Source organism: Pteropus medius, unplaced genomic scaffold (assembly GCF_902729225.1).
Source record: "Pteropus medius unplaced genomic scaffold, Ma_sr-lr_union100, whole genome shotgun sequence".
NCBI lineage: Eukaryota > Metazoa > Chordata > Mammalia > Chiroptera > Pteropodidae > Pteropus > Pteropus medius.
In genome coordinates this window covers 533,246-558,467 of record NW_024351647.1, presented here as the reverse complement: position 1 = coordinate 558,467, position 25,222 = coordinate 533,246, and the positions used below count along the sequence as shown (strand labels likewise).

The 25,222-nt window shown below is 45.3% G+C and overlaps 2 protein-coding genes across 8 annotated transcripts; one reads left to right on the top strand and one right to left on the bottom strand.

Moving 5' to 3' along the window:
* Positions 1-5,582: 5,582 nt before the first annotated feature.
* Positions 5,583-22,939, bottom strand: RHOV (ras homolog family member V). Of its 7 annotated transcripts, XM_039843866.1 has the most exons (6): positions 22,780-22,939; positions 18,933-19,045; positions 8,392-8,432; positions 7,390-7,632; positions 7,139-7,197; positions 5,583-6,941 (listed from the first exon to the last, which is right to left on the bottom strand). In XM_039843866.1, the coding sequence occupies exons 2-6, from the start codon at positions 18,956-18,958 to the stop codon at positions 6,498-6,500; spliced, it is 813 nt and encodes a 270-aa protein (XP_039699800.1). In that variant the 5' UTR covers positions 18,959-19,045; positions 22,780-22,939; the 3' UTR covers positions 5,583-6,497. The 7 variants fall into 7 exon arrangements, with proteins under 7 accessions (XP_039699800.1, XP_039699803.1, XP_039699802.1 ...); XM_039843869.1 differs by lacking the exon at positions 18,933-19,045 and having other exon boundaries at positions 7,390-7,932; XM_039843868.1 differs by lacking the exon at positions 22,780-22,939 and having other exon boundaries at positions 7,390-7,932; positions 18,933-18,950.
* Positions 22,940-23,195: 256 nt separating this feature from the next.
* On the top strand, positions 23,196-25,192 carry LOC120587165 (vacuolar protein sorting-associated protein 18 homolog). Its single transcript, XM_039843856.1, has 3 exons — positions 23,196-23,493; positions 24,555-24,696; positions 24,791-25,192. Exons 1-3 carry the CDS (start codon positions 23,403-23,405, stop codon positions 24,792-24,794), a joined length of 237 nt encoding a protein of 78 aa, XP_039699790.1. The 5' UTR covers positions 23,196-23,402; the 3' UTR covers positions 24,795-25,192.
* Positions 25,193-25,222: the final 30 nt, after the last annotated feature.

The window sequence follows — 25,222 nt, the reverse complement described above, 5'->3', positions numbered from 1 at the left end:
TCTGGTTACAGGCTCTAGGGCCCCCTGATGTATAGCTGGGAAGGCTGTCAGAGCCAAGTTATTGAGGCCCAGAGAGAGGCAGTGACTAGCCCAAGGTCACACAGCCAATGGGTAGGGACAGAGCTAGGCAAGGATACTAGTGTTTCTGAGCCCTAAACTTTTTGCTCTGTCTCATCCTCATATGACCAGATTCTTGGCTTCTGTTTTTGTCCTTTCTTTGGAAGTGGGACAAAGGAGCCAGGAGGAACCAGGCCAAGAAGCTGTCAGGGCTGGTCCCAAGCCCCAGGAGGCTGAGAACCCAAGGTCCACACCCATGTAAACACAGGCCAGCACTGATACCTCTTACTTGGCTCTTGATAGCTTCCTCTAAATCAGGTCCCCTCTATTATCTTGCTTATCCCTGCAGGTCCCCTGGGAGCCAGGGAGGGGCAAAGAGTATTAGCCCCACTTCACAATGGGGAGAAACTCAGGGAGGAAGGCCGTAATTTACCCAAGTCACTCAGCAAGTCCAGGATGGGGCTGGAACAGGAGGCCTGTGGAAGATGGCGTGGTCAGCAGAGCACAAGGCCTGTTGGGCAGGGGTGGGGTGGAGCGATAGGTAGAAAAATGCACACAGCCCCAGGAATCAAGGGTCCCTTTTCTCTCCGCCCCTGGAGGAAGAGCTTCGGGGAGAGGCTTTGCTTATTTCCCAACTGGGATGGGGTACTGGGCAGGGGGAGGAGATGGGCAGTCAGTGGAACACAGCCACAGAGAATTCCTATGCCCAAACTGGGCCCAGAGGATCCCCTGCTGCCCCTCCCTTCCAAGGGGCGAGGGAGTCATTTGGACATCTGCAGAGACAGGCAGATTGGCACAAGTGAGTGTCAAGAAGGCCACGGATCTGGTGACAATGACTGGCCCTGGCCTCCAAATGGGTTACGAGTAGGGAGATCATAAACCCAGGTTATTAATAGAGCTCTCATTCAATCTCAAAAATATCCTGAATCTAACAGTAAATTATATGGTCATCCCAGTTATGAGACAAATCCTATGTTCAGTGGAGAAATCTTTGAGAACACTCCACTAGGAAGGCAGGCCTGGTTCAGTACTGATACCTCTCCTCATATCTTGCCTCCAGCTGTGTCTCCCTCTGCCCCACTCCTCAGCCTATGGCAATCTAATCTGTCCCATAAATTATACTTCCCAGTTCTTCTCTCTTAAAGAACCATTTCTAGGGGGTGTAACCCCCTAAATGGCACACTAGAAAGAGTCCTGGACCCAGTGGGGGGAAACCCAGTTCTGCCTCTACCTTGGTGCTGTGGTTCTGGGCTTCAGTCTCTTCATCTAAAAATTGGAGCTAGTAAGAGCCATCTGGCTATTCTGAAGTTCAGTTGTAAGAATGGAAAGTGATAATGGAGGAGATAGGCTGCCTAAGCATTGCAGCATACAGGAACAGAAGGCAATGGTTCCCTGGGACATCCAGCACTGCCCAGGCCCGGGAAGTCACTCCCTGCTGTTTCCAGGGGGTGACTAATGTGGCCCCTCAGCTGGCTGAGTTCTGCTCACTGGAGGATCTGGCCCAGGCCCAAGGAGGACGCTGACAGCACAGCCCTGCTGGGGGCCGGGGTTACTGGCAGCCAGGCACAGTGGGCAGGTCTGACCTGTGAGAGCTATGATTTAAACGCCTGGGGCCTGGGCTGGTTGCAAAAGGGGCCCCTGCTCCTGACGCAGTCTGCTCTCAGTCTCACTCACTCTCCCAAGCCAGTTCCCAGGAGAATGAGGAGCTCAGGGAGGGTGTGTCACCTCTGCCCTGGGCACAAGTCTGCTCCGAGGGGTAAAGCAAGCAAGGCACAATTTCTTCAGCTATCCACACACGAGCCCGGTCCCAGCACATACACCCAGCATAAGATTCACATGGAAAAAGACATCCACACAGAATTGAGCCTAGGCAGATACAGGCACATAGACTCATAGCCCCTAAAAAAACTAGGACCAACCTAGATATGCACATGCAGACACAAAAACCAACATACACATCCAGACAGCCAGGGTGTGCTGCTCAGGTGGGGTGTGCTGGGCATCAGAATGAAGATCATGCTTCCTTGGGACGTGAGATAAGACTGGCCCTAAGAAGCCTCTGTCTGACCATGTGAGCATTGGTCACAAAAGCCAAAGATGAGATAGTGCCCACCACCTCCATCTCAGAACAGAAGGGTGGGAAGCTAGAGCCACCTGCTTCCTATGCCCCAGTCAGTACTCACAGCATAACAGGTTCTCCTTGGCAGCTGGATCTATAGTCTGGATTTTGCTCTATAAAGACCTTTAATAAAATATTTTTAAAAGAAAAAAACCCACATAGGATTATGTATAATACACACTTCTAAGGGCAGACATCTGGATATACATACACATACAGAGCTATATACATCTTTCATAAAGATAAACACCTACATTTACAGACATAGATACACAGACTTGCACAGACATAGAAATATTAAATTTTGCACAAAGACAATATTCACCTTAAATATACAAGAGAAAAAACAGGAACACAGAGAAATGTACACGAATATATAATATATACAAACCTTGTCATCATTTAGTATTTATTGAACACCCACAATCTTCTAGACATGCTCCAACAAAAGAACCACCCCGCCCCCAGTCACACATACACAGAAACCCAAGTTCCCTCTAAGAGTAACTTGGCATTATATTGAGGCCCAGTCTCCAAGCCAAAGACGAAGAACTTTTTTTTCTGTAGGTGGTTACCTACCCATGGTGGAAAAAATAATCAACAGATAATGTAGTCTCGCTTATAACAGAAAAAAAGTTAAATGACCTAAATGCCCCCAAATGGAGATCTAGTTGAAGAAATTATGGTCAGGTCATAGAGTAAGCAAACGTACAGCATGGTTACAGCCTCCAGCCAGAGTTTATATAACAAAATGAAAAATTTTACATGAAAAAAAAAAATTGTATGTATAACATGATCACAAAAATATGCATACAAGAAAAGACTGAAAGGAAGTATATAAAAATATTATTATTGATGTTCTTTGGGAGGTAAGACTATTAGTAAATTTTTGATTTGCTAATTCTTGGATTTTCCAATTTTTCTGTGAGTGTTCATTATGGAAAAAATAAAAAGTTAAAAAATCAATTAAGGGTTGATTATGCAAATAATTTACATGGATATAAACATACATAGAATGTATATGTAAGAAACATACAATTTTATCCAGTTAATATAATCAATATTCCTTTAAATTTAGACTCAAGAGTGGAGAAAGCAAGGGAAAAGAAGCAAAGGAAAGAGAGACAGGAATAAAAACGGTCCCAAAAAAGTAGAGAGAAACCATATTACAGAGAGAAACAGAAGCAGAGTGAGCTGGTGGGTTTGGGACTAGAGGTAAATCTCTCTGGTCCTGCACAGGCTTGGGCGCCACACCTCAGAAGTCCATTCCAACAAGCCATTGCTCTTAGGCCTGTCTCCAGGCTTCAGGGACAAAAATCTGGAGGTGAACTTGATCCTCAGGGTCTCCTCCAAGGCTCACGGCTTTTTATCTTAAACACTGAAGGGCCAACGCAAATATTATCTGAGCCCAAGACCCTGTGGGATCCCAGAGGCATGAATGGGACTTTCTCTCTCTCAGTGTAGCTCGGGAGATACAGGCTGAGTGACCAAATTCGGAATGCCCTCAGTGTACCAAGAGAGCAGTACAGACACTAATACAGGTAAGAGATGCTTTCCGGAGAAGGGGAGTATTGGAAGATGTTTAGAGGAGAAAAAAGGCATGGGGTGGGGGGGAGCACTTTCCAAAGGATTTGGCAAAAAGTGAGACTTGGAGTCAGAAGTCAAGAAATAATTGAGAATCAGGGTGTGGGAATCACTGAGACAGGCTGGCCTGGTCCACTTTGGCGTCAGATTTGAGAAGACCCTGAATGCTGAAATGAGGAGCTGGGAGTTCATTGCTGGCAATGAGAATTGGTAACAGTCTTGAGTCAAGAGGTGCCAGAGGGAAGGCAGCAGCACTGGAGGGTCTAAAGTGAGGAGTGGCAGTGGCAAGGACATAGGGGTAAGGCTGATGGAGGTGCTGACCGGGCTCAGTGACTCAATAGGAGAGGAGATGTAGAGACATGGATGTGCAGGTACCAACGAAGAAAAAGGGAAGAAGTGGGGGAGCAGAGATCAACTGATTAGCCTTCTTTCCCCAACCCGTGCCACCTTTAGGATCCATTAGAGCTGTTTGAAAGACTCAGAGTCCTGAGTCTTTCATTTTGCAGATGAGGAAACTGAGGCACAGAAAAGGGAAAACATTTGCCTAAGGTCATGGTTGATGTCAGAGCCTAAACTTGAACCCAGTCTCTGCCCCAGAGTGGGATGTGTCAGGCTGGATTGAGGTTACAGCAGGCCACGGAGCTGGGTTGTGGGACCCTTCAGGACCTGGCTACAATGGTGCAGCTCAGCTCCTCCACCTGAGGGGGCAAGGGGACAAAGGGAGATGACATGGCTGAAGCTCTGGGGGATGGGCACTGGTAGGACAAGAGCCGGACAGTCTTGGCTAAAACTAAATTTGGGGATTATCTGAGGTTTCACTTGGCTGGGATTTCTCTCCGTCAGCCATGCTTTCTCACACACACACATACAGCTGTAACTTCCTACTGAGGGAGCTGGGCTGAGTCAGGGTGAGTGCTCATCTGGCTCAGCAGTTGCCTACCAGGTGTCCCAGGTGTGCCTTAGAAATACCTCTCCACAAAAATAACACTTATCCATGTACCCAACTCTAGAGTTTGCAAAATACTCTTACAGCCATCTGGTAATACCTCACTTAAGATACTATCTTTTTTCTCTGGGTCTCATTTTCCTTATGGGTAAAATAAAGTGTTTTTCTCCCCCAAAGGTACCCTTTAAAATTCCTTCCAGCTCCAATCCCAGGGAATGTTCTCTAGATCCCTGCTCCTCTCGAAGTCCTCACTCAATGAACCCTTACTTCCACAGGATATCTGGGACCAAACTTCAGTTTAAATTGTTAACAACTGGCACCCTGACCTTCACTCTCCTTGTGTGAACTTTGAGTGTCAAGGCTGAAGACTGAGTCCAACCAACCCAAGAAGTTTGGCCACTAGCTGAGGTTTAGGCTTTATGGGAGTCCCTTGAAGCTCAGCCCCCCACCCCCATCCCCGCGACCCTGGGTCCTGAGGACTGTTAGAAGGATCAGAGAAGGAAGGTTAGAGGGCTTGGGATTGCCCCAAAGCCTCAGCACTGAGCACAGTGCTCTAGAAAGGGGAGGAGAGGGGAGGGGCACCATCAGCCCGGTGAGGTCATGGGAAAGCAGCTCTGGCGCTGACACCTGGGGAAACCCGTTTCCAGGCTGCTTCCCACGCTAGCTCTCCTGGGAACCAGCTAAGCTCCAAAAGGGGAGCCCCAAACCTGCCCCCCCAGTCCAGTTCCCACCACAATGTTCCATCTAGTTCAGCCCCCACCTTTCAATCTAGCCTCAGTCCTTCTGTTCGCAACCTGTCTCTAAGATCCACAGTGTTGGGCCTTGAGGGCTGTGAGAACAATGGGCTGACCATTCCAGGAAATGACAAAAGACAGCTTCAGAAACTTAAGGTTTTATTTGCAGACTCTGCACTGCCCTACCTTCTAGGCTGTGACTTTAAAGAAAGAGGTGACCCCCAGTCCCTTCTTCCTTCAGGCTGTAGTTTGCAGCTCCTCCCCCTCCTCTCACCTGGGCCTTGTCTCTAACCTCCTGCCCCACTCCTGGCCCAGCCAGTTTGGGCAGTGCCTAGGGAGCCCTGAGACCCAGTTCTTCCCAGGGACCAGCCCCGCCCTCCCTGGCCTTGGGGGTTGAGGGCAGCCCAGGTGTCAGCCTTGCTCCTCAGCTGCCCCACTTCTCTGCTCTCCTTCTCTCCACTCTTCCTCCTTCCAGGCCTAGCTCTCTTCTCCGCCTCCTCCTCCCAGCCTGCCTCCTGTTCCAAGGATCCAAATCCTCACTTTATGCTACCTCTCAAACTCTCACTGACTTCCATCTTACCCAGTCCATCCAAAACTTCTCTCCAAATCAGGCTGGACTGCTTCCAGCCCTCCAAGATGCCCAGCTATTTTCTAGGCCTTCCCTTATCCCTATGCCAAGGAGGGGATGGGAACCACCACTAAGGGTCCTAATTCAGCCAGGCTGACCTGAGGACCCATAGTAAGAAACGGAATTGGATTCTAAACTGCTTAGAGGTGACTGACACTGTTAGGACTATCCCATGAAAATCAAAGTGCTGGGATTTCTCTGTAAACCTTGACCACAGAAATCTAAATCAGAGCCTTCCCTCCTCCAGGCCCTAAGCTCATCCTGGCATACAAGTGGGCAGTTAGAGGCCTGTGTCTCCACAGTGTTCAGAATGGAACTGAGTCTCATGGGGTGGCTTGGCCTTGCCAGTAGCCCCCTCAAAGGTCCCCTACCCCAGGTTCCAGATGTCTGTGGCTTTATTCCTACTGCTCCCTACTCTGCCATAGCCATTCAAACAAAGCAGAAAAACTTCTTCCAGCGGCAGCGGGAGAGGGTGCGCACCCCTTTGGCGTTCAGTTTCTTCTCCAGGCGGGCTTTGTGCTCGATGGCACTGAGAATGGCTGAGTCAAACACTTCCTTCAAGTTCTTCTGCGTCAAAGCAGAGCACTCGAGGTAGCAGCAGGCCCGGATCTTCTCTGCCAGACCCTGAGCCTGGGGTTGGGGCACGGGGCCCTCTCGGCCCCCCTGGTCCAACTGAATCAGTACATTGACATCATCCCTCAGGTCTGCCTGGGTGCCCACCAGTAGCACTGGCGCCTGGGGGTTGTGAGTGCGGATCTCTGGCAACCATTTCTCTGTGATATTTTGGAAGGAACTGGGCTGCACCACGCTGAAGCAGGCCAGGAAGACATCGGTATCCGGGTAGCAGAGGGAGCGAAGGCGATCAAAGTCTTCCTGGGATGAGAAGGCCAGGTCATTAGTGGGATTATTCCCTGTCACAGGGAGCGGGAATTCGCCTGTCACTTGGGGTTGGAGGCCTGAGACCAGTAACCAAGGGCCGAAGGCCTTCTCCATTCTTGATCCATCTGGGGTCTTTCCAGACTCCAGCCCACCTCCCCCTACACCATTAGAGACTGCTCCCAGCTTCTCACCTGTCCCGCCGTGTCCCAGAGCTCAATGCGCACAGGGGCTCCATCCACCAGGACTTGCACTGTAGGGGCGGGGCGGAGGATAGACTGACTTAGGAAGAGTCCTGGGCCCCACCAGGCCTCACCAGCGCCACCTCGAGGCCTGCTCCTGCCTGCCTCGAGGGGAGAGCCGTGCCCTCCCGCCTGCGCGCCAGCCCTAGCCCCCGCGTGCACTCCACTCCCAGCCACGAGGCCGCCGGGGCCGTTGAACGTACCGGAGAAGGTGTCCAGTGCCGTGGGCCGGTAGCGAGCCGGGTACCCATTGCAGGTGTAGCTGACGATGAGGCTGCTCTTGCCCACGGCGCCGTCGCCCACCAGCACGCACTTGATGCCCAGCTCCGGGGGCGCGCTGCCCCGCCGCGGGGGAGGGGTCGGGGCACGGAGCGGGGACGACTCAGCATCGCTCAGCTCCCGCGGGGGCATGGCCCGCTCCGGGGACAGTCTGGGACCAGGCTCAGCTGCGCTCGGAGAAGCAGGTTCCACTAGCTGCCACTGACTGAGTCCGCCGTGGCGGGGCGCGTCGATCCGCCGCTACCCGTCGGTATATGTGGGGCCCCGCCCACTCATCTGCCCGAACGTCCCTGACCCCGCCCACCCGCCGGCGTCCTCCTGGAACCTCCCCCTACAGCGCGCACCCGGCGCTAGTGGCCAGGCCATGTCAAACACCCGGAGCAAGAGAGGCAGGCCGACAAGTGACGCGCAGAGAATGCCACAGGTACAGGGACGAAGAATCGCCAAAATGAGGCAGATCTAGGTATCTTGGCAGAGAAAGATCGAGTATTTGTTGTTAGGAGGAAGAAGCAAGTTGGAAACACATAATGCAGCATGTTCAAATTAGACCTGTGTTCAAATTAAAACAGAAACTACACATATATTTGTACGAGTATAAAGAAATCTGGATAACTTATTGATTAAAGAATGATTTTTAAAATAGACAGATCATGAAGAGGCAGAAGATAAACTCGAGCGTGAACACAAGCACAAATGTATTGTACTCTCTTCCACGAAAGAGATTCCTTTAGGCTCTGCCTGAAGGCAGGCTTTAAATACTTTCATTGTGCTCCACTAAAGGAATTCGGGAGTTGGAGAAGCTAACTGGGGAGGATCTTCAAGGACAGTTCTTCATCTGAATATTTTCCAAGTCCCCAAGCCCCTGGTATCATCATCATCATCATCATCATCATCATCATCATCAAAAACACATAGTAATTACCTACCTATTTGTTGATGCTGCTCTGGGCTATCAGCTGTCCTTGCCCTAAAAGTTTACAGACTGAGATAAGATATGACAGGTAGTGCTAGAAAGTTCACCAAGAGAGCAAATGTAGAGTAGCTTGATGCTAATTTCATCTTTTTATTGTGGCCACACCAAGTGACACCGGCCCAGAATCCTTTCTCTGAACTCCAAGGCTGTCTTTCATCTCAGCCTATACAAAGATTATTGAAAACATATTATTCATGAATTGTTCAGGGAATGTTGTGAGGGGGAGAGGACAATGAATATTAAAGAGATAATACGATTTCTCAAACAGTTGGTAACATAAAAATCTATAAATCCAAATCTCTGAATCTCTTGGAAAAAGTCTCAGGTCCCTGATTTTTTTTTCTTTTTAAGTTAAAGTTGAGGACAACTAGAAAGCTGCCGATTTAACCATTAAAATCTTGACTGTGGGGCAATCGTAAGATTATCAGTATCTGCTTCCATATCCCCATGTCTATATCCAACATCCCCTGTGTCCAAACTCTGGGGGTGCTAATCATCCCTAATTAGAGTCCCAAAGACTTCTCGGCCGCATCCACATAAGTTTATTCATTCAGCAAATGAAAGAGGCTCCAAAGTGTTGTCTTGCTATTGTATCCCACAGAAGGTCCTGAAAGCTATTTTTTTTGTTTTTTTCTGGAAAGGGAGTCAAGAATGGGGATTTGAAAAGACCTGGATATCAGGAGACATGTCCCAGCATTCCTGGTCCTTCAGCTCATTAGCTGTGTCATTCTTGAAAAATCACTTGTTCCATCTCAGTGCTATAAAATGACAGGTGAAGCATATTCATTTCTGAAAGCCCTTCTGATGCTAGGCATCTGATTCAGGGAAACTAGGGAAGTTGCCACAGTCAAGGTGTCTGGGTAAAATTACTACACACACATAGGCTCTTTACAGTGCTCTTGTCCTTTAACCTAAGTTTTAATAATTGTAGCTGTAAATTTGAGGATAATCCTGTTTAATCCTTTCCGCGGGTAGGAGGAGTATAAATAATACACAAATGTGGGGAGGTGTCTGCTGGGCATGGGTAAAAGCCTTGACTTGGCCTGAGACAGTTCACTCTTCTCTGGCCTTATGGGTGGGGACACTTTTCTGACCTCGGTCCCTCTGTCTGAGCTGGTTTAGGGACAGTCTTGTCAGCAAGAGGGGGAGGGAGGAGACAACCTGGGGAGCTGGTGAGTCACTTATTTCTCAGCTAAGGACTTGCAATTCTGGCTGCTACTGCTGGGAAAGTCCCCTCCTAAGGGTGGGTTGAGTCTTATTTCTGTCAGATTGTCTGTTCTATCTTCCAGCCAGACATTTGCTAAGATTTCAACTTGGCCCTGACATTCTCCTTGGAGAAATGACCAATTCTAGGACCGGGGCAGGAAAAATAAAGATGAGCCTGGAGCATTTTGTAGTATAGAAAGTAAGGAAGTGCTAAAAAACAAACAAAACAAAACAATAGCAAGATGGAGGAATGACAAATGGACTTATGAGCCAACTGAAAGAGCTTCCAAAGGCCAAATCCGTAACGATTTGAGCAACAAAATAAAGTAGTATTGGATCATAGCACAAAGTATAAAATAAATATCCACAAGTCTATTCTCATATAAATGATTGAACACATAATAGACAAATTTCCCATGAAGAATTCCAAATAATGTATGTAAATACTCTGCCCCCAAGAATAAGAGTGTAAACTCCAGCTCTTTAAGTGTGGGTTGTACATAGCAACTTCCTTCCAAAGAGGACAGTATGAAATGGTTAGGGCGGGGATGAGGGGTGGGTGAGAGAATAACTTTACAGTGGAGAATCCTAACACTCCCTCAACGAGGTGATCAAAATTAAGATCAACATTGATAAGTTGATAATAGGTACCCTAGATACGATGTGATGCAATGGCATTTTTACCCTCTAGTCTTCCTCATGAGAACCACGGTCTAATAAGAAAAAACAGTAGTAAAGTTCCAATTGAAAGACATTCTACAAAATGCCTGCCCAGTACTCTTCAAAACTATCCAGGTCATCAAAAACAAGAAAAGTTTGAAAAAGTGCCAGTCAAGAGGAGCCTAAGGAGATATGACAACTGAATATAATGTATGCTGGATGGGTTACTAAAACAGAAAGAGAACGTAAGGTAAAAACTAAGGCATTCTAAATAAAATATGAACTTCAACTAATAATAATGTATCAGTGCTGGTTTATTATGACAAATGTACTATATAATGTAAGATGTTCATAATGGGGGAACTTGGGTGTGAGGCATATGGGAACTCTCTTATTATCGTCTCAATTTTTCTGTAAATCTAAACTGTTCTAAACAAAGTTTATTAAATGACAACAATCCAAAAAATTAAAACATGGCCCTGACAGTGAATCATGGCAGTAATAACATTTTTTTCTTTTTTTAAATTTATTTTTTTAAATTCTTTAACGTTACCACATATTTGACCCCTTTTACCCCATCTGCCTCCCCTCCCCGCTACCCTCTGGTAACCGCTTGTCTATTGTCCATGTCCATGAGTCTCTGTTTGTTTGTCCTGTTCACTTGTTTTTAGGTTTAAATCTCACATATAAGTGATATCATGTGGTTTTGAACTTTTTTGGTCTGGCTTATTACATTTTTGTTTCTAAGATGTCCAACACAGTTGTGCTTGGTTTTAGCCTTGCAAAAGTGCTTTATTTGCCCTGTCTCTTAACAATCCAAGTGAGATCTCTGGGAAGAGAGGGATCAGTATACTCGGGCCCAGAGGAGTTAGGGGACTTGCCCGGAGATCAAAGAAGTTAGTAAGTGGCAGACAGTCCCAGAGTCAGCGATCCACAGGTCCACCTCAGGTGTAGTCAAATTCTTAGGCATTTCTGTTCATTCCTTAACTTATTTAAAATGACTGCATACTTTGGGATACCTACAACCAAACCTCAACTCAACAAGCATAAACCAAAAGAAATCTACCCCTACACCAGCACTAATTTTCCTACTGCTGAAAAGGGGTTAATAAAAGAACGACAGTAGTGAGAGTTTACTTAAAAAGGTCCATGGCGAGGCCCTTTGTGAATGAAATGAACCTCATGCAGCCTTTTTCTATTTTCTCTGCATACTCCATTCCAAGGCCCCCAAATCAGGCCTGCTACTCAGAACAAGCCCAGAGACTCAGATGGGCAGGTCAGAAAGCTTTTAAATAACAAAGATTCAAGAAAAGAATTTTATATTTAACACTTAAATTATTTTTTGTTAATCCTATCTCAGTAAAGCTGAAAAAAAAAAACCCCACTTATTTACCAACATACTATTAATAATACTACAATAATTAGACTGCACATTTTTAGAGCTTTCCAATTAATTTGGTCTCCTGAGGTTTTTCTCTACTTGATGTGCTTGTGTCCTGAGAGGGAACTGGCAAACTCAGCAGCATGGGGCTGAGTAAGCCTCACTGTGCTCCCCTGGAACAGGAGCTCACAGGCCAGCCCTCCAGCCTCCATGGTCTCCACTTTCCATGTCATCCTTCTATCACTAGTCTGAGGCTGCCTCCTGGGCTTCTAATCTGCCCTTCCCCCTTTCCCACACAGCCTTAGCCTCAGCTTCTCACTACCTTTCCTTCCACATCTTCTCCAGCTGATCCCAACTACTAATGTCCCTCAAACCTCCTTTTCCTGCCCAGACCTTGCATTCCAGCCCTGGCCAGTATCTTTGAAACACCTGTGGGAGCTGCCACCCAAAATGTTCATCTAAAATGACACCCCTCTCCTTTTATTAAATGAACTCGTCTCCTAACTTCCTTATTTCTGACAACGGTAGCACAATTCTCTGAAGCTAATGAACTAGAAGGGGTAGAGCCTGAATAGTCTCCAAATCTGACAATGTCCTTGGACTCTTTCTTTTCCTTCCTCCTCGGTCCTTTCTTTGAAGTAGTACTCGACTCCCCTCTTCCTTTTGGCTTCCTTTGCCACAACAATCACCTCCTAAAAAATATAACCTCTTACCTGCCTCCCTGATTTTGTTTGTTCATTTCTAGTGCACCCAAGCTTCCTAGAACAACAAATTTATCCTGCCCCTCTTCTCTCATAAACCTACAGTGAATTGCTATCAGACACAGAGAGAATATGGTCTCTATCTGACATGCCACATCCTCCAGTTAGAGTACCCCACCAGGATGGTATAAGCAGCCACTGAAAATGGTTCTGAAGAGAATTTTCAATGACATGGGAAAATTAAAAGATAACGTTAAATAATACAGATTTATATAAACAGTTTAAGCCCAAGTATTCAAAGAAGGTGTACAATTAGAATAAAAGACAGTCTTACATGAAGGACATGTAGCAAAATGTGAGAATCATTATTACTACTTGGTGTGAAGCTTGTTTTGCCTAACATGTAAGGAGCACTACACACATGTTAGCTATTAGTATTATGTTGCCTATCAACATTTTCTCCTTTTTCTACAATGGACATGTTTTTTTTGCAAAGAAAAAAGTTACTAAAATTTAAAAAATATTTATGTATATTTAGAAAAAAGGATATGCACCAACATGTCAACAATGATTATCTATGAATGGCAGAATTATGGATAGTTTGTTCTCATTTATTTGTTCATTTGTTCTCTGGAAAGTGCTCAGCACACAGCAGTGAACAAAATAGAGCTTTGCCTGACATCGAACCCCTTTCTCTGAACTCACTGTTTCACAAATTATGACACCATGCCATGTTTCCTGTGTGCACACCTCATACTTCGATTAGACTACAAGCAGCTAGAAGATAGGGAAGGTCTTATACAGCTTCGAGCTCTTACTGCCCCAGTGGCATCCCACTATAGGAGTTTATTAACTACTTGTGGAACAAATGTATAAATGAATGGTGAGGCATGGTTTGCCAAATGATGAAAAGACTGATGAGCATCTCCACTTGCCCTGATGCCACAAGCACTTGTCCAAATGGCCAAACCCTGGGCCCAACCAAATCCTTAACTGACTCTTCCAAAGACTGGGTCCAGTGGCCCAATGCCTCCTCTTGAATAGAAGCTGGAGCCTGATAGCACTGTTTATTCAAGTATCTGCGATGATGACAATGATAATCATGATGAACATCAGCAACTTTATAAAAAGAGGATCCAGTAAATAAGCATTCAATTAACAATATCACTCCAAATTCTCTTCTTGGCTTATATTGCTTATATGAATTCACATTTTATATAGTTGTAATCAGAGATAATATTTAAATTACTTAGCAACTGGTACGGCCTCAGAAAGATGCCAGTCCTGTGCTGATGTAGCTTTTTATTTTTATTTTGTTTTATTTTTTTTTAAGCATAAAAGCTTTATTAGAAGGGAAAGTACACTTCCAGATGTGGAAGTGGGCCTGAGCAAGAGAAGAGTGGCTCAAAGGCCTGATGTAGCTTTTTAGAAGGCCTTTGGTATGCTTGACATTAACCCTTTAGTGGCTGGATGCTGGGGAGGAATGACAGGGAAAGGTACACTCAGAGAAGCAGATAGTTTAACAACTGATGTGGCCATACTTGTATGTACCTGCTGAACTTCATCAGTCTGGCTGAATTTGGAATGACTGTGAACCAAGCCAAGAGGACTTGGGAACAACCTGAAAAAAATAGCAGGAATCGGGCTCAGATGGGAAATAGAGTCTGGTCCATTTGGGAACTAAAAGTAGCTCAGCCTGGCAGAGGAAAGGAGGGGTGAGAATGAACTGAAAAGAGAGGCAGGAGACAGATCCAGGTGACACCACAACTTCTTTTCCTTTGAGGTTATTTCACTGGGGAACAGCTCAGCCTAGAGTGACCAGGACTAAGGATGCCCTGGGACACAAAACTGTTAGTGCTAAGATCAGGAGGGTTGGTCACCCTAACTAAATCTCTTTTTGCTTGTTAGTAGTTCAAGCCTGCTCTTCAGAAAGACCACTTGAAACTAGAAACAGTGGGATTTTCCAAAACAATATGAAATCAGCACTTACTGTTTTTTTGTGAAAGTACTGATATGAAAGGTACTGGTTTTTGTTCACATTTAAGTTTATGTAGAGCTAGTATTTCTAAGTCCAATTTCTTTCCCCTCCTTTATTTCAAATTACAACTTTGTCAACAAGAGACAAGTTAGCTTGATGGTCCAGAGCATGGGCTGTGGGACAAAGCACCTGGATTGGTATCCAGGTTGTGTCCCTTATGAGCTGTTGTCTTCTCTGGGCCTCAGTTACCTTGTCTGTAAAATAAGATTAAAATAGTACCTACTTGATAGAATGTTGTGATTAGAATAGTGCCAGCACTAGAGAGTACTCTGCAAGAGTCAACTATCATTTTTTCAAATGAAGTCAAGGCCCTGCCTAAAAATGAACAATACAAATTTGCAGAATTTTGTCTTTTGTGACCCAGACAAGGAACACAAAAAGAAATTTATTCAAGTCATCATTTTAATATATTGTTATTGTTATTATCTTTATTTTACAGATGAGGAAACTGAGTCTCCATAGAGGTTAATTGACTTGCCTGAGGCCTCCTGGTTTAGCCAGGATTGTGGAGCCTAGGTCTGTCACTCCAACATTATCCTCTTTTCAGTCCTCCCCTCAAGAATTATGGGCTACAAAGCAGATTATCTATTGTTTTATTATCTTTTGCCTTATAAACACTAATTATCATTCTCACATTAGCTCAGAGATCTTTTTAAAATTTTATGTTGTAATCAACTTTATTGAGATATCATTTATGTATAGGAAGCACTCACTTTAAGTGTATAGTTCAATGAATATCGACCAGGATGTCCACCTATGTAGTCATCGCCACCACAATCAAGATAAAAAGCATTTCCATCTCCCCTAAAAAGTTCCTTCTTGCACTTTTCCAGTCAATCCTCCACCCCATGTCAGGTCCCAGGCAAACACTGATCAGCTTTCTGTCACTAGAGTATAATTTTTTCCTGTTTTAGAATTTCAAATAAAGAGAATTATGCTCTATGTACTCTTTTTGTGTCATGCTTCTTACACCCAGCATGTCTTTAAGATTCATTCACATTTTGTGTTAGAGAGATTTTTTCTTTTTTTATCACCAAAGAGTATTCCATTGTATGGATATACCACTATTTGTTTATTCTCTTGTGATAAACATTTGACTTGTTTCCAGTTTGGGGCTATTATGAAAAAATTTGCTATAAACATTCCCATACAAATCTTTGTGTGGACAATGTGTTTTCTTTCTCTTGGGTAAATATCCAGGTATGGAATTGCTGTGTCATAAAGTAAGTGCATATTAAATGGCTGTTAATGGTTGCACCATTTTATATTTCCATTAGCAATGAGTTCCAGTAGCTCCATAACCTCACAACATTTGGTATTGGTGGTTTTTTAAAACATTTTGGATTTTATTATTGTTGTTGCTATTGCTTTTAAATACAAAAAAACCTCATCATTTTTAAAAGTTTGAAAACAGTTTCTGCAAGAAGCCATTGTGAGTGAGTTTATAGGCAAGTTTATTTCAGACATGCAGTGTGACATAGTGTACCCATGTAAATGCACATTAACATGTTAAGTCATGCATTCACTCAACAGGCACTTCCCAAGTCCTTACGATGTGTCAGGTCTCATGATCTAAAAAGGTTAGAGGCAGGATGAGGGCTGGTTGTTAGATTTTATTAGGTTTCACATTAATTAGAGAAGGTTCCCTGGCTTAGGCATCTTTTAAAATGTATCCTAGACTAAGGGACAGGTAAAAAGCATAGTGACTAGCTCTGAGGCAGTGCCTTGGAAATCATTATTTTCTGGGCATTGTCTCCAAATGCCTCTAAATAGACTGTGACAAGGGTTTGGCTTTCAGAGAACCATAGAATGTTAGAGATGGTTAGGGGGCTTGGTGATTTGTCTAACAGCATCACCTGGCTGAGTGTGATTCCATATTCTGGAAAGAAGAGGGGCCTGTAGAAACTGCAGGGAGGGTGGTGGTGGGAAAAGCAAAGGCTGGCCTGGGAAGGGCTCCCGGCAGAGGTGGTGCTAGTACAAAGCCTGGACCCTACCAGATGCCATACTCACTAAAAGAACTTTATAAAACTATACTAAATACTAAAACTTTTCACTTTAAGTCCAAATAGTTGCAAAGAATGTCATTTCTAGCATACATTGAATATTGATGCTTAAATAAAATGATTACCTCACTCTTTTAAACTATGCATTGAAATCTAAATACCAAAGCAATCTGATATTCTCCATTATCCTATGGCCATATCACCCTGAATGCACCCAATATCATCTGATATTCTCCATTATCCATTAAAAAAATATGTTGACAAACTCTTCTTTAGTAGTTGGAAATTTTGTTATTCATTTTTTCCCAATGTTTCCAATCTTACTGTAATGTATGTTATGCTTGAAAGTTTTTATTGCTACCTTATCCTAATTATTTATAATTAGTATATACGTTTTTTTTAACATTATAATGTCACATTTCTTATTGTAAGGCTCTAAGTTTATCTTCCACTCACCCTCTCAGGTGGAACTGAATTCATTACCCACTTCTCCACCCCATCATATGTCAGGGGATGTCCCTCTTTCTCAGGGGTCAGGTGGGGTGGGGAAAATCAGTGTCACTTAACTGTCATAGGCTACCATCTCCTCATAGTCAGGGATGCCACTGGTGGCATGACCTATACCAGGCTGGGGGTGGGGGAGGGATGGGAGGGCAAAATTCTCTAAGTCTTACCATTGTTTTCTTTTGAATTATCATTATAATTATTATTTAACTAATCAAAACATAAATATATTATACATTTTGAAAAAATAATTACACATAGAAAGAAAAATTATATTAGTAATACATTTCTTGATGAGAAACAGAGCTTTTTCTTTTTTGTTTTTATTTTCAATTAGTTCGTATATTTATGGATACAATACTTGACTAAAACAAAGTTGAGCATCAATTCTCTCCCTATATAATTTTTGTTTTGTGTTGCCGTAAATGTGGAAAAAACCTTGCTTACATAAGTCACTAGATGGGAATGAAAAGAGGTTTGGATAGCAATGTTACTGGAACATTTGACTCCCTTCCAAATTATATGCTAAAAATGTTAGTGATTTTTTTTTCAGTCAGCTAAAACCTGATTAAGTTCTCAAACTATATTCAAATTAAAGAACTAGAAACCATTTGATGTACAAAGGACTTGTTACCTGGTCTTTATTCTCTTTGTGGAAACAATAACTTTAATTCCAGTGGTCTCCCTGCAGATTTTTACACCCAGAAACAATGTACCATGGAGTGGGGGGTGTTAGTTTCAACACTCTGGTCAGTAAGTGTACTTTGCTTTTGAAGAGTAGAAGCAGGAAGGTGGAAGGGAATCTGCCCTTGTTCCCAGATACCTTTTCCTACTGGTCACTTTTAGAAAAGACCCAAGGGAAGCTGAGACTCTGGACACTGATTTCCTTAAAACTATTTGGTGCCCTGTGCCCCCTGGGAGAGCCTTCCCAATACCTAAGGAAGAGTGAACCCTAGTTTTGAGGACTACTGACCTGAGGACACTTTTACTTCTCGCCTAGACAAGTGTCCTCCTCCCCTATGCCCAGTAGCTTTTCTGGGGCTGCTGGGCCCACAACCCTAGTATGTGGTGGGGAAGAAAGAGGGCAGGCTGGGTCCACACATGCCTTGGCTGGGGCTTTGACATTTACTCAGTGAGAGAAGAGATGACAGTAAAAGGGAGGGGAGGCTTTTTGAGACTTAGGGTGATTATGTAGGTTTGGAAACTTCTAGAAGGGAACCAAAGAGGAAACAGAAGAGATTTACGATCTCCTGTAAAGAGTTGTGAAGAGGTGTTCTGAGTGAGCTGAGGGCCTTCTTTCCTTTGCTGTATTTTAACAGGGGCCAAGAATGTGCCACACCCTGTCCCAGGAGAGGGTGTACTAGCCACCTGTCCTTGCCCTCAGCCAGCTTATGCACAGTCAGCCCAGGGAGGAGGAGAGGGGAAAGAGAGGAAGAAGAAGAGGGAGGATGAGAGAAGAGGAAGAGGAGGAAAGGAGAGAGGAGAGAAAGAGAGAGAGAAAAGTCACTAGGCAATTATAATGCAGGGTGATCATAATGTGGGGTGATCAGCACAGGGGGCTCAGGGAGGACCTAGGAGGGGCCTGATCCTGGCAGGGGTAAAAGTATCAGGGAAGTCAGTCCAGAGGAGGCAAACTCCCACTACTAAATACCCAAGTGTCTGGAGGGGCAGGGTACATTCTAGGAATATCCAATAGATCAGCACTGAGAGATGAGAACAGACCCAGTGGAGTTTAACTGAGGACGAGGCAAAGGACTACTCATTGTAGCTCCATTTAAAAATGTATACATATTACAAAGATTAAAACAAAAATTAAATTTAAAAACAAATTCCTAATTCTCCCATGCATAAGAATTCCAAATGATTTATACTTTACCCTCAAGGAAGTATAAACCCCCATTCCTTAAATGTGGGTTGTGTGTACTGACTTCCTTCCAAAGAGCACAGTATGGAAAGGGGGGAAAGAGTAACTTTATGGTGGAGAAAGCTGACAAACACTACCTCAGGCAGGTGATCAAGGTCAACATCAAGGGTTGATGTCATGTTGATGGTATGTACCCTTGATATGATGTGATGATAATGGTACTTCACCTTCCCCAAACCCATAATCTCAACTCAGCATGAAAAAAAAAAGATATCAGACAAATTCCAATAGAGAGCATCCTACAAATCACCTGGCCAGCATTCCTCAAAATTGTCAAGGTCATCAAAAACAACTAAAGTCTCAAAAACTGTCATAGTCAAGAGGGGCTTAAGGGAACATGATAACTAAATAGAAGGTGATATCTTGGATGGGATTCTAGAACAGAAAGAGGACATTAGGTAAAAACTAAGGAAATTTGAATAAAGTATGGACTTTATTACAGTAAATAATAATGTATCAATATTGGTTCACTAATTACAACAAATATACCATACTAATGTAAGATGTTCATAATAAGGGGAACTGGTTGTGAGGTATGTGGAAATGCTCTACTATCTTCTCACTTTTTCTGTAAATCTAAAGCCATTCTAAAAGAGTCTATTTTTTAAAAATGAATTACTCACTTATGTCAATTAAATTATTCTTTTTGGTCTACGTCTTCAATCAGTTAACAATGACTAATAATAATTAAGTTATATTGAGCATTTTCTAGGTATATGTACAATGCTTGATTTGCATAATATCCTATAATATAACGCTATAAGGTAGGTTCTTCTCATTTACAAATGTAGAAACTGAAGCATGAGGAAGCTCATTCATGCAATTGTTTAATAAATATTTATTAGTTACTGACTGTTTCACAGGTGCTGGGTCTCTTCTACTTAATGCCCTGCAGGGGCCTCATGTCCACTGGTGGAGTGAGCTCAATTACGTGACCTTCGCCAGCAGCTCTTCCTCCGCCTGGACAATGATGTCACTTTACCATCTGCCAGGTCTCCCAAGAGTCACCTTGCACTCTTCTGCCACCCTCCCCCCACATCTAACTCGACACTAAGTTCAGTGGGCCCTTCCTTAGAAATGTCTCCCCTGAATCTTCCCAGTCTCCTCTTGCTTTCTTCATGTTGGGCCCTCACTTCTCTTTTGCTTCTGCCTCAGGTCTCATCTTTTCTGCTGTGAACTCCACCCAAGCCACCGCCCATCTTTCTAGAACCCACATCAGATGATCTCATCCCCAACCAAAGCTTTCCAACGGCCCATTCAAAGCCTTTCACAATCTGGCCACAGCTGGTCGCATTTCCTCCACTGCCCTACTCCCTAGTGTTCTAGCTTTTTGTCCTCAAACATCACACTGTTTGCAGGCCTTTGCTCTTGGTTTTCTTGAGGCCTGCCTAATGCCTTTCCTTTTCCACCCTTGGAAATCATAATGCACTTCAAGGCCTAGCTCAAATTCACCTGCTTTTATACATCAGTCCTCTCTCTCCCTAGCCCAGCAGTCAGCCCTTACCTGTCTCATGGCAACTACCACATGAGATTCTGAGGGGTAGAAGCTGGTGGATCTGTATCTGCACCTTTGAGTTCCTTAAGGCACTTCTGTATTCCTGTGCTCAGCAATGTTCAGGTTATTCCCCACAATCAGTTTCTGTTATATCAAATCAGAATCCTCACACTTCATAATTAGGTGCCAGTAAGTGGCCAGGACAAGAAAAGCCATAGCAGTTCTGAGGGGGAAGTTATGAAGCAGGGAGGAGGTGGACTTGAGAGTCACTATCAGATTAAAGCAACATTTAGAGTTTATTGATCACATATTCTATGTTCTGTGTTAGACATTATGCTATAGCAGTGAGCTTTCTCCTAGATTACCTCATTAACTCTTCAACATAGATCTTCTAGGTAAGTATCATTATATTTATTTCTGTAGATAAGGAAACTGAGGCTAAGAGCATCATATGTGCATAGTGTCACAGCTAGTGAGTAACTGGGGAGGGATAAGAAGGCTGGTCTCTGGCTCTTATTCCAAAGTCCAGCCCAAGGGTTGGAGAATGAGTATGTGGAGGAATACTGCTGTAATCATCTCAACAGGGAGTATGTACTGAGTCTGTAGCAAGCAAGGCCCGCTTAAAGCTCCACTCCATATATCCCAGAAAGCAGTGGAGCCCAAGAGGTAGGCTTTGGGGAAAGCGAGGTGGTAGCTGGAAGGACTGTGTCCCTGAGAGGACCACCCCCATGCTGACCAGCTCCATGCAGGAGGTACACTCTGCACAATCCAGACCTGAGGAATCAGCTGGATCCCTCTTCCTTAGCTTGCATTGAGGGAATGGACAGTGTGTTTGGATTTGAATACTGCCTCTTGGTTCACCACTTTCTAGCCACATGACCTTGGACAAATTGCTCCACCATCTTAACTTCAGTTTCTGCTTTTGTAACACGGGGAAAAGAGCAATGACAACTTTATAGCATTAGTGTGCGCATAAAATGAAATAACAGTGAACATTAGGAATTTAGTTTGGTGCTTGGCACATTGTTAGTACTCGGTAGATGTATCCTTTATGATTATTTGACCTTTGGTTGCACCTATTTGTGTTTCCCTAATGCAGACGGCAGGTGATCTGGAGTGGAGCCTTCTGCGCGGAGCAGGAAAGCTCTCTGACTGGGATCACTTTTCCCAGGGCAGAAACCTCTGCCTACAGCCCAGCTCTGGCACATTCCCGGCTCGTTCAAGCCAACCCGGCAGCGCCCCTGCTGGTGGGGAGAACTGCTCGCGGCCGCAGGTTTCCCGTGGGAGAAGCGAGTTCCCGGCGCGACCGGAAGTTATCTTGGACCCAGTAACCTGTCGCCGCCCCTCCCCTCACCTCCTTGTCTGAGCCACTCCAGACCCAGAGAGCCCTCGGTGGGAGTCATCTTTTGCGCCTTGCCTAGAAGTATGGCAAGAATAGGGTGACCACACAATGTACTGTGCAAACCTGAAAGCTTTTGAGAGTAAAGGGGTCGCTATTAGTCATTACGCTGGGACTGCCCATTTAAGCCAGGACCGCGGTGATCCTGGCCAAGAGCCTTCCGCTTTAGCAAAGTAGAATCTATGGGCCCCAGAAAGGAAAGACCTCGTCTAAGAGGGAAGCCCAACCGCAGTCGCACCCGAACCCTCACAGTTCTGCCCCTTAGAACTCCACACCCACCTCCGACGTAATTTGTCCCTTGATCCTGCCAGGTTTTGCAGGTATTTGTTCCCCGCTCCTCCATGCTCTCGCAGCGCTATGGCCACGTCCTCGGGTACGCCCCACGAAGGGGGCCTAGAGCCTGGAACAGTGCTTGGCACACACAGTGCACTCACTTGTGGAATGGGTGACTTCTGAACAAATTTATCAATGACTTTTCTGGCATTAATTATATATTTACTGTTACTGGCCTATCGCCACTGTTGGATTATGACCGTCAAGGATGGTACTATACTAACTTCTGTGACCCCAGCAGCTAGCCCAAGGCTAGGCACAGAGTAAGTGCTCAACATCATTTTGTTGGATGAGCCAGTGGAAGTGGCCTGGCATCCCTTAGCTGTGCTTGGTCTTCTCTGCCGCTCCCTCTATCTCCCCCAACACTGAGGAGCCACTATGGAGCAAGTTAGAGGTAAGTTAGGCAAGCACATGGCTTCCCACTCTCTGGGTCACCCAGCTTTGCCAATATCTGGAAGTTGGTGGGCCCCTGAATGTGAGAGAAGAAAGGCCAGGACTGCTTGCCTGTGCCATAGAAGATAGGATCAAGACAGCCATTAGACTGAGGACTGGGAGGTACTCTTGGGAACCTAGGGCAGCGAGGTATTCATAAAGGTCTGTCTGAGGGAGGGAAGCCTGGGCATGAAAGATTCTGGATATCTCAGAGGCTGTGCGGCGTTGGGCAGGTCCTGGAAGGGGGCTAAGAAAGCGGGATTACCTCCTAGTGTCAATTTCCGGAACTGCAGTAGGGTCCTGGAGAGAAAGGCTTGTGTTCAGCGAGGCCAGTCCATCACCCCGCTGGTCTCCAATTCAGACGCGTGCAGGGTTCCACCTCAAGCAGAAACGCCTCTGCGCTGCTGGCTCACGCCCTCAAGCGAGAACTGAGTCTCAGTCCCGCCCCGCCCCCGCCCTGGCCTTGGCCCCGCCCCCTCACCGCGCCTCCCATTGGCCAGCCCTGCGAATTTCTAAACCAGCGTACGCGAAGTTCTGAGAGGCCGGAAGTTACGTTATAGGCGCGCGTCCAGGGGGTGAGAGTCAGCTGAGCTGCAGGGGCGAGGTTGGAGCTCCTGGGCTCCGCTATAGGCAGTGGGAAATCTCTTGCGGGTGGCAGTGGAGTGCAGGACTTAGCCAGATTTAAGGTCTCAGTCTTCTCGCTCTATTAGACGTGAGCGAGAAAAGCTTCAGGATTTTAAAGAGGAGTCAGCGGCGGACTACCAGGATCTGTCAGATCCCAGTAGAGGCTGGAGAGTCGCAGGTTCCAATCCGGGGCGACAGGGATCCCTGAGGGGAGCCCTGTTGTAATCTTTAGGCCCGCGACGGAGAGTCCAGAGGCTGGGCACCATGGCCTCCATCCTGGATGAATATGAGGACTCCTTGTCCCGTTCGGCCGTCTTGCAGCCCGGCTGCCCCAGTGTGGGCATTCCCCACTCGGGTAAGGGAAGGGAGAGCACCGCTATCCCCCTCGGCTTTCCTGGCACCTGCGCGGGTGGAGTGGGGAGGGTGGCTTCAATAGGTCTGGTTCACTTCATGGACGTGCAGTTTGGGTGTAGGCCCCTGATTCTCGTCAGGCTCTCCTGGCCCCCAGCTGGTGGATGGTCGAAGTTTGAAAGAGCCGTAAGAGCAGCGGCGTTATCTAGGCCTTGCCACTAGGGTCTTTCTAAGAGGGAACTGAGACCCAGATAAGGAAGTGACTTGCCTACAGGGCCACAGTTGGGAGAACTGAGAATAGGCTTCAGGCTTCACCTGATTCTGTGCTTTTCCCACCAGGCTCCTTCTGGAAGTGAAAGGAAGAGAGTGGGCAAAGAAACTGGAGAAAGAGGAAAGTTATAGGGGAAGGAGGGATAGTCCTAAAGGGAACTTTGTCACTGAACAAGGAAAAATAAAGTATTTCAGGCCTTTGCTAGAGCTGGGTGCAGCCTGGCATTGAGGGGAAATTTTTGTAGAAAGTAGTACAGAGTTGGCAGAGGGGTCTGAAGTCCTGGGGCGTTTTGAGCAATGGTAAGGGAATGCGAGTAAAGGCTAGAGAGAAAGCAGCTTCAGTTTGTTAACCTACTGATTGAAATGGTTTTCCAAGACTCCCTCTGCCCTCATTCTTTTGCAGACACATAGAGCATTACTGCATGGGTAGGGAGGAGGGGAGAGAGTGGAACTAGATGGCTTTAGTTGAGCCGGGATTACTGAGCCAAAGGTTGATAAGAGAAACGCTCAACCCTTTGCCCCATTACCACTGAGAGCAGGTACATCATGGCATAACAGCATTCCAAGGGCCCAAAGAATCAACCCCTTACTGCTTTCAGAAGTGTGGGAAGAGCCCAGGACCCCTAATGTAGAGGTGATTAACAAACTACTTGACATACTGATAGTAAACTGTTTGTTAACCAAGGTCCTGGGGTAGGAATATGTTGAGAAAGTGGAGAGCACTTTTTTGTTCCCTCTCCTTGCCCTTCCTCTGTCTCTTCCATAGCTAACCTTTTCTTTGCTCCTCACCTGTAGGGTATGTGAATGCCCAGCTAGAGAAGGAAGTGCCCATCTTCACGAAGCAGCGCATTGACTTTACCCCTTCCGAGCGTATCACAAGTCTTGTTGTCTCCTGCAATCAGCTCTGCATGAGCCTGGGCAAAGATACACTGCTCCGGTAAATGAGGATCCAAAAAATGTAGGAGTAGAGAGTGGAATGGTGGTATTTTAAAACTATTAACTGACTTACGCTTTTCTACCCCTCTGGGCAGGTGAAACAGTGGATTTGGAATTTTTAAGAAATGTCCTTCCCGAAGAATCAATGTAACGTAGTAGTTAAGAATCAGATAGACCTGGATTTAGATCCCAGCTCTCCCACTTATCAGCTTTGGAGCAAGTCATCTAGTCTCTCTAAATGTGTCCCTTCGTCTGTTAAAGATAGTACCAGCCCACATGTTAGTCACATGGATGAGTGGAATTGTCTAGAGTCCGGAAGTAAATCTACTCTAAATGGAAATAATATATCTTAATAAAACTGGAAGTAAAAACATAAATAAATAGAAATAATGTATGACAAAGGTGTTAGCAAAACTGTGTATCTATTCGAGATAACCATTTGGAATAAAACAGCTAAGCCTCTATCACAAAAATGAATTCTAGGAGGAATAATTATTTAAATATAAAACATAAACAATGTGAATATT

Bases quoted from the DNA above. Each gene is read 5' to 3' on its own strand.
- RHOV (XM_039843866.1), bottom strand. From the start codon at position 18,958: ATGTTGACCTTGATCACCTGCCTGAG. The intron at 8,433-18,932 runs GTAGTGTTTGTC...GTAAACTTTTAG, and splicing joins ACCTTGATCACCTGCCTGAG to GGCAAGGACAGCTGATAGCC. The intron at 7,198-7,389 runs GTACGTTCAACG...CCGCCCCTACAG, and splicing joins GGCACTGGACACCTTCTCCG to TGCAAGTCCTGGTGGATGGA.
- LOC120587165 (XM_039843856.1), top strand. From the start codon at position 23,403: ATGGCCTCCATCCTGGATGAATATGAGGACTCCTTGTCCCGTTCGGCC. The intron at 23,494-24,554 runs GTAAGGGAAGGG...CCTCACCTGTAG, and splicing joins TGTGGGCATTCCCCACTCGG to GGTATGTGAATGCCCAGCTA.